We start from the raw sequence: 13106 nt of genomic DNA, 5'->3' as shown, positions 1-13106 counted from the left end.
CACTCCCCAGTGGCAGGGGCTTTCCCCAGAAAGACAACGCTCCCACCACACTGCAAAAACTGATCAGAAATATTTCAAGGAACACCAAGAATCCAGGGCGTTAACCTGACTTCCACACTTCCCAGATCCCAATCTGATCCTGCATCTCATCGGTCAGTGGTTTTAATATTGTGGCTGGTTGGTGTATAAGACAAGACACACACCCAAGTATTGTGAAATTAATTTGAAATGGTCTCATATTGTTCCTCAGAATAGCACTTCCTCAGAACTGTCTTTGAGATCTAACATTTTTGTCAAATGCCACGATGCTCGGGTTATTGCTTTCACTTGGTTACAGATATGTTTTGTTTGGCTTTGGATAAACACCAGTCAAATTGTAAAGGTATCTGAGGAACCTAGATTAACTGTGACTCAGTTCTGAGGGTCACCACAAACAGGATGAATCCTTTAATTTGAAGTAGTTCTTTATGATGTGTTTGCTTTAGTTTTAAGCTGATTCTGAGCCAATAAAGTCAATAAAATTAAGTAATAAAAAAGTATTCGATCTATGTTCCTGTAAAAAAGCAAACTATCTCTATATTTGAGTTTGAGTTTTCAACACCTGCATCAAAAATTATGTGGCAGAAAAAACAGATTTCAATCAAATTTAAGAAAACATTCACAGATGATTCAATGCTGACAGTATGCTCCAAATAAAATCAAATTTGGCATGTTTGCAAAATTTGGCTGGTAAGCTGGTCAGGTGAGCTTGTGATGAGCAAAGTTTTTGAACAGCCTTGCTGACCGTAGTGCAGTACACCTGCAATTGGTCAATAATATCATGTGATTTATTCTACCCTCCACCCCACCCCCTTTTGTAGTTTTATCCAATCACGTCTCTTTCCACTGTAACTCACAGGGTTCTCCACCTGGCGTGGACGTCATTAAACAAACAGGACTCGAGTCACTCGCCACTGTCTTTAAAAGCAGATCGGCAGCCTTTGCAAACACGCCGTTCAATTTCATTTGCAGGATCCTGGAGCCATAACAAACAATGTTCTAACAGACAGTACACGCACGCACAAACACTCGCACACAGACATAGAAAACAGACACAATTTCTGATGAAAGGTTGAATAAGAAAAAGGTAGTACTTACTACAAAACTACTGTTAACTTTTTCTAAAATGCGTTTTTCGTTTAGTGCCATTGCTTCACCTTTTCTTTTCTTCACTCGTTTCTTTTCCAGCTTTTTACAGGCGTACATCTTACCGGTGGCACGTACTTGGCAGGCACAAACCTGGAAAACAAGCAAACGAGGAAACATTATCGCACACACACTCACACGTGAAAAACACCCTTTAAAACTGTAACTAATGGAAGTTAATATGTCACACCACAGATTACTCCACCCAGCATCTCTGGAGTGGAGACATAAACAGTACTGTATAAACTGAGTGTTAAAGGTTACTTGTGGCAACTTAAATCATTAACATTAACATCTAATTTCCTGACTTAATGTGTAAAGGAACATAATGTTAGTTCAGTATCCGTCATAAAATCTTTAATAACCACAACACCAGGGTAAAGCGTAACACGTTATTCCAACTTTATTCCTCGACAGTTGTGGACACTTACCTCGCCAAATCCACCTTTTCCTAGTACTCTATAATGTCTGAAGGTATTTTTGGTTACTGGTTGCCTGCAGGGATGGACAGGAGAGAAGAAAAGGGAGAAACTAAATAAGGAGACATAAAATAACTGATAGGTTATGCCATTCTTGGAGACCATGTGATGTTGCAGACAGAATAATGCTCTAATATATTATTAATCCACCCTGATGACTGCTGTTTCCACCAAGCAAAGCATCATCAATTATTTACCAGTCACACAGAAACACTGATTGCCGGCACCACTTTTGTGTTTTGGTGCAAACACTGTTCCTGGTCAATGCATACTGTGTACTGTATTGTTTAATTCTTGTTTGTGCATTTGGGTGTTTTGGTTTGTTATAAGCATTTCTATTGTCATTTTATTGAAATACAGTTACTACTGTTTCTATGTCTTTATTATTAATTGACTTCACTATCTGTTATGTGCCAGAAGTTTAAAGGAGACAAAGTGCTGCCCTTAACAAACACAGATGTGGAATGAGGGATACTAAGCTGAGCAGTGGATATTCAATGTGTATAAGATCACAGGTCTCAATTTTTATGTAAGAAAGAGGAATGGCTTGCATGTTTGCTCTACTAAGTATGTAATCTGCACTGACCACTCACCTCTCCAACCATTTCCACTGCAGGAAGCGAGAGAAGTACATAGACTCCTGGTAGAAGGAAAATGGAGCTCCACTCAGATAATCACGAACTATTCTGCAGGAAGGAAGGGAGAAAGAGGAATGGTGATCATTTTAATATTATAAGGACTTTGCAATGTACTTGTCACCAGAAAACCAGAAAAGGACAAGATTTCTTCTTTCCAGACAGACAGACAGACAGCTGGCCTATGTTCCCGAGAGAACGTCCTTTAACCTTTGTAACCGCTACAAACACATCCTCTTTATCTGACTACTCCCTGAATCACATATGTGCATGTGACTATATATATTTGTGTGTGTTTAGGCATTGCTGGCTGTGTTATGGTTCCAAGCCGTCTCTCAGTGGAAAGACGGAAAAACCTCAGTGTCGATCAGCCACCGTGAAAAATGAAAAATGCCTTTGAACAGAGACATTCCACTGAACTCAACCAGGAAACAGGGGATTTTGGGGAAACCGGTTCTCACTGAGCAGGAAGTCAAGCGGAACATCTAATCTCACCTTACTTGAAATGTGAATGTATGTCATACACACAGACGTTAGCATCCAAAGACTTGGTTAAACGGCACTAGACAAAGTCCTTTGAGGAAAGGAGGGGCATGAAAGGTCACAGCCTCATCGTCTCCTGACATACATCAACCATCACTCCACTGAGACTTGTTAGAACACGACTCTTTGACATGACCCCGCCAGCATCTCATATTAGTGTCGCCTTTAACTTCTACCACTTGACCAAAGATGTTGTTTGACTTAAACACTATGTCATGTTTAACACAGTAGCACCGACATGAGCTAAAGATAAAAGAATGTTCAGTCAGAAAAACTGTTAATGTGCTTGATGTCAGTGTTGTTGACAGATTTAAATATGCAAGCTGTAAAAAGACTGATAAAAGCTGTGAGAGTGATAAAAGTGAAGAAATATTTGAAGCAGTATGAAAAAAAGTGACAATATAAAATGGCTGATAACTTTCATCTGCAAAAACTTTGAGAGATCATTTACTAACCTGTAAAACCAAAAAGTCATTTAAAGTCATATTCATTTTACAGATGAAGTGCACTTTCCCCCTCTTAGTTTCAACACTGCATTTAACCCACTGAGTTTCTGACCACTAGTGCTGTGGAGCAAAGTTTTTAACAACCAGGCCCAAGTTTTGTTTGTTTCAAGCCCACACGACTTGCTCTGTCCATTAGGACAACAAAGACAAGTCACCAATACAAGCTTTCAATATAGAGTCTCATTCATCTAGCATAAGATATTAATCCTCATCATTATCAGTAGCATCATAATTGACAAAGAATAACCGCATTCCAAGTCTCACAGCTACATAGATAGATGTATTTTATTGATCCCAAAATGGTCAGTTCTTGTGTTACAGCAGAAAAATAACATTTTATGAAGCTGAAGGAAGCAGGATTAAAGAAGTCCATGTATCTGCTTTACATAGCGGCAGAGAGGTTGAGCCAAAGGCCAGAGGCGAGTACTTTTACCACTTAATCACCTTAAGACAGATATGTCAGAAAAGCTTAACCTGTTTTGCATGTCTGTATTTGTACTCTTAAGAAAAACATGTCTATAGGGATATTATGTTACTGGATTACAAAAATTGAATTGGAGCTCTAACTATTATGGGCAACGCCAGTAGGAACTTGCATAGCCAGTTACAAGACTGTGTTATGAAGGCCAACTCAGTCTTTAGGAAGATTAACATAAAGTTGTATTTCTCAAAAGGGGAAAATTATTCAGCTGATTAGAAGAAGTAACAGACAGAAGTGCTTACTAAAGAGGCAATATACTGTATTATGATCCAAAACACTGTGGTTACAAAACAAACAAACACAAATTGCACCAGTGCAACTTTTTTTTTTCGCCGACCGGTGTGATCACAGTCTCTCTGCCAGCCTATGACACATGACTGAAAACCAAAGTTACAAACCAAGTTCCCTCCTCTACCACCCAAATGCTGAAAAGATGCTCATATTTGGCCAGGAGATTTTCCTTGACCATATTACTTCATCACTAAGGAGGATGAGGAAAGCTGCCTGTGGTTACCAACAGTGCTGGGGTGGCTGTTCTTGGCAAAAAGGCTCGAGAGCAGAGAGTTTCCACAAGGGGAGCACCCTCTGCTGTGTAAAAGAAAACTGAATTATGTCATCACAGGACCCAGTTGCTCTGCACATGAGCTGAGCTTCCATCATCATCTATCCTGATGAGATCTCGATCCTTTGCAAAAGTAGTACAGGATTTTATTACTCTGTCCTCCACTGCTCCTGAGCTCAAAAGAGTCTGTACTAAAATCATGCACATAAAAAGCTCAATTAAAAATCTTGTTTTAATTAAACAGTCTTAAGCATATCATACGTTTTCCTCGTGTTACGTTCTTTCAGTTCTGTCACTGACTGTAACATTTTTTCAGCTCAGACTCTCATTTACCAGGACAATGAACTTCACTCAGTCTTAGAAGACAAAACTTAAAGAAAGGGGCTCCAGAAAGGCAGGAGCCTTGCAGTGCCTGGCTTGGATGTCGAGTCTCAGACAGACACCGCTGGGAGAAGAAATAAATAAAGCTACAGTATGGCTTTTGTCACACAAACGGAAAGTGAAAGAGGAAGAGAAAAGGGGAGAAAAATCAGCAGAGAGACCTTGGCAGACGTTGGCAATAAAAAGAAGTGAATTATGGCATTAAGGCGGTTGGAGGGGGGGGTGTAGCTTAACGGTCTTCGCAGGACTTATTGTTTTAGTAGTTTCACATTCAAAATCAGTTTAATAAGGGCCTGCGGACTGATAACCAAGCTGCCACTAACGTTAGCTCAGGTTTTTTCTTAATGCTCAGCTTGTTTTTAGGTGAGGGTTCCTTCAGTGTTCATTGTTCATGGAGGTTTTTACTGGGAGCTGAATTATCCACCAAGCCCTCATTGAATAAAGCAGTTTCATATTTAAAAAATCAATGTTTCTCTGTGACGCGGACAGGGCACGTTGACAGCGGCTGTTTGCTCAGCTTGTTTCTCTGATTACTGAGGATCCAGACGTCTGATGACAAAAATCCTTCATCTGGTTTAAGATTAAAGTTATGACATTATATTAAGTGACAGTGATGTGACTTGAAACATTCAGAGAGTAGTCTGCTGAAAAAGTTTAATGTGCAGCCATCCGGCCAACAGCCAGGTTTTATGGGTTTATAGTACCTTAATGCTCATGTGACAGCAAGTGACAGCAACAAATAAAAAAAAAGCTTTGGTGACTTCAAGAAAGTAGCAATAAATAATAATAACAACTGATGCAGGAGTGACGGTGACTAAAACATTTTGGGATTCTGTGTTTTAGACTCTCAGCACAGATGAGACACACTACTAAGAACTAGTCTGAGGTCCGTTGTTGATGAGTGGAGCATGGGAGGTAAAGTTAGTGCATCTGTACACTACAGTGCAAAAAATATGACTCAACATATTATTTTGGTTTGAGTGGAGGGCATGTGTTAATTATGACATCAAGACTAATCGACTAATCAATTTAAATTGGCTTGATTAATTGACCTCAAAAGGTAATTAAAATGCCCATCCCGAATACACATGTACTGAAGAGCCATGCTCTACTCTTGGTATGACATAACCGTATGTTCCACTGCAGCAGAAGAAAATCCATGAGTGAGCTAATACATCTCTGCTAGTGGGTGTGTGGCTCTGCCAAAAGTCACGTTTCCACGTGTAGGACCATGCTTTCCTACAGGCTTTCCCTCTGAGAAAAAAGAACTGAGTAAGCCCTGGGCCTGAATTACGTATCGGAATAAAAAAAAAAGAAAAAAAAAGAAAATCAAAATTCCACAGTGGAATATAAATAATAATGATAGTGGAAGGAGTGATGACAGAACTTGAACAGGAATCCCATTCAAAAACATCTGACCTGCTGCTGCAAGGCTTTCAGTAACAAACACGTGCCTGTGTTGTTCTGTGTTTGTACACTCTGCTGTTTTCCCCCGTTCTCCTTAACACTTTCTTTCCATCTCTCCTCACTTTTCCCACTCTCTCCCTCTTTGCTCCCCTTTCATCGCTCTCTGTGGGTTTTCCGATTTAGCCCCTCACGCCACGCTTTCTCCCGGCATATCACTTCATCGCTCCCTGCGTCTTTTTATCCAGTCAAGAAGTTTTAATGGAGCAGATGCTGTGCTTAGAGAAGCATGATTAAGGGAGGGAAACTGACCCAACAAACCATGACCTGAGATACCCAAAGCTACAGGACAGGTGTGTGTTGTGCTCATCTTAACCATAACCACTCATGTTTCCATCTTCAGTCAAACACAAGCCTCCGTGCTCAGTTCAACCTTGCTCTACATCTTTGCTGTTTTTCCTGCATTTCTCATGTTGTTTGTCACCATCCCAACCCTCAAGTAAGTCTCACCAGCCATAAGAAATTTGGGATATGTGAATAAACTACTACTAAACAACTAAACAACAAATCACCAGAGTCTAGAAAACTACATCTAAAACACAAGCATGGGAAACTAATTCATCACAGCTCTTTAAAACATTTTGGTAACAGGGTATCTGTCCATCACAGCAGCCATGAACGGCTAACTTCGTCTTCTTCTTCGTCTCCTGAAGCATATGGGTTATTGATTTTATAAATCCGAAAGCTCTGGGACAGCTGTCTACGAGTGTTTTGCCAAAACACGAGCGCAGGCTGAGAACATAACTGACTGTTTTCCCATCCATGATTCCCACTTCTCCTGAGTTCCTTCTAGCAGATTCCGGTTTTCCCCGGGGAAGCTCAAGTGAATCAGAGGCCGGTCACAGCATTTCCAATCCAAATCCATCTGCCTGTGTGGCTAAATGTTGAGACTTTGCAGAAATACACCTTTTGCCAAGACTGAGGAAACATGGGTCTCTTGAAGCCTATTGATTCATGTGTACTGATGTGATATAGTTACTTCCTTCTCTGAATTGTACTTTAATCAAATCTGAACACACAGACATGATACACATAGTTGAGCTAAGCATGTCTGATACTGAGAATGACAAATGTCCATTACAAATAAACATCTATAAATCTGCTTAGAAATCTGCCCTGCGATGGACTGGCAATCTGTACAGGGTGTACCCCGCCTCTCGCCCAATGACAGCTGGGATAGAATCCAGCCCCCCCATAACCCTTAATGGATGAGTGGTATAGATAATGGATGCTTAGAAATCTGCTCCTTATAACCCAGAACTTGAGAATCAAGTAGACAGCTACTTAAGTGATAGTTGTCTGTACATTCATGAGTATATTACAAACAGAAAATGATAATAGGTATCTCTGCAAACTTTTAATGGTGTTTATAAAAATACACACAAAAAAACAACAAGGCATACAGCAGGTTCACAGTTGTGGTTCACAGCAAACTAACTGACAACATCATAATCCTAATCCATCATCCAAGCCTCCAAAATTACGGTAACTGAGACCAAACGTAGAGCATGATTATGCCCCAAAAAGAAGTAAAACAAATGATGGAAACAGAGGTTATAGACTCTTTTAACAGCCAGTGTCCAGGAGCAGCTTCTAAAGAACAATTTGTGTATTCTTGCCTATTAAAAAATCTTTTGACCCAGGTATTACCTTCCTGATCTGATGTAGTGTTTCCTAGGTTGGATTTAACCAAAAACAAATTTTAACACTGTTCCAACATTATGAATTTCTCTTTTTACTTGTTTGCTCACATCACTTCTCTCCATAACAGTATAAATTCCTTTGAATTAATCTGAAAATAAATACAACCACCAACAGCATCTGACAACAACGTCAGTCAACCAATCAGCTCACAGTGGAGTTCAGATATTCATATTCATTAGCTGCTCTTATTGTAATTCATGAATAGCACATCAGAGATTAGAAGAAAAAGAAAGGGAACGTGGAAGAGAAAATATGATGCACTGATGTATTTACATTACCAAGGTAAATGTGACAACATTTGACAATATATCGTTCAGCTGAAGTCCTGGGCAACAAAAACAAACTGCGACAGAGTTAAATTATTGGGCTAATGCCGAGTTACGTTGAGGTGTGTGTGAATGTGTGTGTTTCTGTGCAATGAGTACATTCGGGGGTAATAATCCCCGGTCTGTTTGCTTCTCCTGGCTCTCAGAGCAGGAAGCAGAAACACCTGCAAGAGTGTGTGTGCATGTGTGTCTCTGAGTGAGTGTGTGTGTGTGTATACGGGGAACACTGAGGTGGCTGTTGTTTTCATGCCAGCCATCCGGATGCTCTCTCTGCCCACTGCTCTTTTTCATTTGCCTCCACTGTGCGTGTATTTTTGCAAGTCTGTGTATGTGTCTGTGTGTAAGTCTCTGCACTCCAGGTGCCAGCTGCCTCATCATCACTAGTGACAGGGTGCACTAGTCCACAGGGTCTACAAACACACACATGGTTTCTGAAGGAACAAGAATTTGTTGGTGTCACTGCACTTTGACAGGCGAGACTCAGTCATAACATAAAACAAAAACATAAAATTTATACATGACCAACTAACAAGCATTGCGGAGAAACAGGTCAGTTCATTGTGTAGGAGAGTATAAAAATGTCCCACTATGGTAGATGTGTAAGGGAAGACAGCGGCTTACTTGGTGCAGTCATTGAAGAGCTCCTTACACGGACTCTGCTCCAGCCTCTCCCGGCACCCAGCAACTACATCCTGGGGTATGTCTGGCAGATGGGCTGCCGACTTGAGGGTTAAAGAGACATGGACACAAAGAATGAACAGAAACAAAGTGAGATATTGGTGTAATATGACATAGACTGTCAAGATTAAGAAAACCAATCAAAACATTATCAGTCCCAATCTTTCCTTCCTATTTGTGAACCTGTGCAGTCTAGCTAGCAGAGCAACATCAAGGCTGTGGTCACACCTCACCTGTTTTGGTTTGGTTTTACAACAAACTTTAGTTCATTTGCCAGACACTTTATTCAGAGTGTCAACTCTCAAGCTTAAAAATGAAAGGTGTCAGTGTGGTTATGGTGAGAACACAACAAGGGATACCACAAGAGCAAGCAAACAAACAACAACAAACAAATGGAACCAACGATTTCTTTCTTATTTCAGTGTATGAAAACATGTTTCTTTAATCTGCATTTCTAGCTGTGCATCATCATTTTTGATGACAGATGAAGTCCAGATGATTCTTGACTAATTATGCTTAACACAGAAAACCAAAAAAGAGGCATAACCACAGCCTGCCAAAGACTGTTGCAAATAGGGGCACCAGTGCCAGTGCTGGTGATGGTGTATCATACACTCTACAAGTCCAAAGCTGATGAAGTCCACAGCATATCATAGATGACACATCACTAGCAAATATGTGTTTAACCAATAAAAAATGTGAATGTCATGATAAGCAATAAATCACCAAAGAACTGTTTCAAAATTACAGTTTTAGTACATTAAAAAAAGTTTAAATATACTTAATAAAATCATGCAGTTAGCTATCACCAATTATTATCAACTACTATCAAAACTATTTCTGATGTCTATATTGGGCAGCTCAGCTGTCAAGTAGGTGTGAATGTATCTTACCCCATTATTAAAGTATGTGTCTAAAACATTCAGTCCACAGTCCCTCCTCTTCTCATCAGGAGCTAGCTGGTACATGGCCTGTCAGAGGAGAACAGAAGTGTGAGCAACCACACCAGCACAGGAAGCCATGCTCATTCAGCCATCTTTAATATGTCTCCAAATAAGGTCAGAGAGAGACAGGCACCAGAAGGCGAGAGGAAGGTTGATACGAGGAGCAAGAACGAGAGGGAAGTGCGCGCAGGGGTGGGGGGCGGTGGTTAATAAGAAACAAACAAGAGAGAGAAACAAATTAAAATAAAAATGAGCATGGTACCGTAGACAAATACAGAGGTGTTACTGATGACAAAATATCTAATCTTAGTCAAAGCAGCAAACTGGCAACCATGTTCATCTTCACGCTTCGCCTGTTACATCTGTCACCTACAGAGATGACGCCTCAGATTTCACCCCATCGCACCATCACAGATTGTGTTTTTGGTCAAATATGGCTGTAGGCAGGGAGATGGTCTGGAGTTTGACTGCTTCAAGCCGTATGTTTTGTTTAAAAACAAGCTCGGCAGAGAGGAATGGGACCAAGCCGTGCCACTACACATCACAGCCAAGGTATGAAGTTGTCAGTGGGACTAACAGCACATGTCAAACACTAAAATGTTCCGTGTTTTGTTTCTAGCATTTTTGTCAATCAGTGTGAGAATGTGCGACTCCCAGTGTGCATATGTACGTGCCTGTCTGCCTACCTTGAAAAAGACTAATGTATGTTCTTATTAAACAAGCATGATTCCCCCGTTTTCCTTTCTCGCATACCTCCAGGGCCCTAGACACAAGCTTGGGCCTGTGTTTGCCTGCTCACCCAGGGGACCTGCCTCTGACGTGGGCTTGACCTCATGGAGGAGTGCATGGAGGAAGGGGAGGGGTCTGTTCTCTGACAGCCTGTCTAAGTCGCTAATCACCCCCTACGCCCACCCCACCCACCACCTCATGCTACTGCCAAGAGCAGGCAAAAGACCAAGCCCTGACTTTCCTCTCCTATTCCTTGCTCTGCAGGGGCCGAATCAGGCCACTCCCGTGGGTGAAAACAAAGGGACAGACAAGTAAGAGAGGATGGATGAAAGAAGGAATGTTGTTGGAAAAAATCACACAGTAAGCAGGGTAACGGTAACAGGCTCATATTCAGAGGCTCACCACAGCATCCATAAACTCGATGCAGCGCTTCAGCTCTGGTCTGGTGTCACAGTACTGACGGAATAACAGCCGACCAATGGGCTGCTTCTCACATAGACTGGTGTAGTCCCTCTCTAAAAGAAAGAAAGGAGAGGGAGAAAGAGACAAAAGGGGAGACAGATGGAGAAACATTATTACAGCAGAAAAATACACTATAACAGTGGTTCTGAACCAGGAGTCAGAACTCCAGAAGCAGAGAATGAGTCTTGAAATTCTGGGTGGAAAAATACTGTAAAATACTGTACAGCTCTCACCATCAGGCCTATAAAAAACATTAGAACTAAAAATTGATAAAATAAAATGACTAATGACTAATGACTGAAATGCTCACAACTCATAGACAAGCAACCAAAGGATCATCACAAGTAGAATTTGCTCCATATTAATAAAGTTGGGAACTGCTGCAGTGCCTGATGCTTAATATGTTAGAGGGTATAAAGGAATAGGTTGGTTTTTGGAGAGTTGTACTATCATAGTGCTGTCTTACCCACCACAGTGAGAGGCAAACCCATGGATGCCATTTTTATGTCTCTGTTTACAGTTAGGCACCAGTCTTGTGCAATTAACCTGGCTATACCTCAATCACTTAACCCACCTGTATTTGGAAAGAGCAGCTGCTTTATTCAGAGATACAAAAATACACATTTTTGGTTATTTTTTTCTGTTGTTTTAAAAGTATGTGTCCTCAGGATTCAATTATCACTTAAACAAAAATTAAAGCTACAGTCCTAACCCTCTCTTAGCTAGCCTCTTTTCAACTAACATTAGGTTCTGTAAGTCAAATTATTTTTTAAGACTTTCTTTGTTTCTTCTTCCAAGCTTAAGTCATGCTTATACAGATTGTAGTAAGCATGTTTGTCATTTTAACCAAAGAAAAACATGAATTGTTGTACTTAGTATAACAACAACAGGATAGCTTTCAATAGGAGCTGAAGTTGTTGAATGCTTTTAAAAGAAATGTTCTTTTACCTGTGCAACTGTAACCTAAAAGATAGACAGGAAACTGTATCCATGTTTTTGTATGTGTGTTAGCATGTTGTCTGTGTGAGTGTGTCTCTGTGCAGCTGGCCCCAGTTTATTAGGACTAATGGCGCCCATTTGAGTCATATTTCCTCTGGTACCAAATGAGGAAGAAGACCCAGGACGTTTTCCATCACTGGTTGACAGTAAGGAGACACACACACACACACACACACACACACACAAGGTAAACATACAAACAAAAATAGGCCACACACATTCACATACACATGCGCACTTGTGAATAGAGGAGGAGGAGGGATGCATGGGATGAAAATTTCTGAGTGGTGACAGCTACAGGACAACCTCCAACAGTAAATCAAATCTTCACAACAGCCCTCCCAGCTGCACTGTTTATTACACAGCATTCCCCTCTGCTCTGCAACTCAGTGCTTCTCATTCAGACTCACCACTTATACGACCACAAAACCTAAGTTATCAGTTTGTTAGCAAACAGAAGAGTGCAGACATATGATATTTTTTTATTGCTTCCCTTTCCACTGTGTGACTGCTGTGTTTTAAAACTGAGAGGAGCTCTTTCAGAAAATCTCACTGAGAGATCTTTAACTATATTGTATTGCACTTGCGTTCAGACACTGCCTTTCATCTTTGATCACCGCGTTCTTGAAGGCCTGCTTTGGTGTTTCCCTATCAGCTGTGTTCAGCTGTGAGCTGGAGCTGGGAAAGCCCCACACACTCCCAGTCGATAAGGGCAATTGTAGGGTATTTGAAAAGAAAAAGCAGTTTATTTGAATTCTGCAGTGTTTACTCCTGTAGTCTGATTCATCTTTGTTGTGTATAATCAAATAACTGCTTCACAATACCTGAACATGTGGATCTCTTTTTACTTCCATGCAAACAAATGTGTTGTATCTTGACAAACACAGGACAGGTTACCAACACTTCACCCAATTAAAAAAAAAAAAAAAAAAAAAAAAAAACACTTGTTGATAGATGTGCCTTTTGTTTATGAGCTGATTTGTTTGCAACTGGGCAGCGTGAAGCTAAACAAACCAAATTCAACAAAG

General features: G+C 40.7%; 1 protein-coding gene across 2 annotated transcripts in view; it reads right to left on the bottom strand.

The window, feature by feature from the left end:
• grk4 (G protein-coupled receptor kinase 4) overlaps positions 1-13106 on the bottom strand; it is a 43203-nt gene that overhangs the window by 13891 nt on the left and 16206 nt on the right. For both annotated transcript variants that reach the window (XM_018664739.2, XM_018664738.2), the window contains exons 3-8: positions 11020-11132; positions 9838-9915; positions 8888-8988; positions 2258-2350; positions 1617-1680; positions 1138-1278 (exon numbers count right to left, since the gene is read on the bottom strand). In XM_018664739.2, coding sequence (XP_018520255.1) covers positions 1138-1278; positions 1617-1680; positions 2258-2350; positions 8888-8988; positions 9838-9915; positions 11020-11132 — 590 coding nt within the window. The remainder of the gene's footprint in view (positions 1-1137; positions 1279-1616; positions 1681-2257; positions 2351-8887; positions 8989-9837; positions 9916-11019; positions 11133-13106) is intronic.

Source organism: Lates calcarifer, linkage group LG5, assembly GCF_001640805.2.
Source record: "Lates calcarifer isolate ASB-BC8 linkage group LG5, TLL_Latcal_v3, whole genome shotgun sequence".
Classification (NCBI taxonomy): Eukaryota; Metazoa; Chordata; class Actinopteri; family Centropomidae; genus Lates; species Lates calcarifer.
The sequence above is the reverse complement of the archived record's forward strand: the minus strand, read 5'-3'. Positions and strand labels throughout refer to the sequence as shown.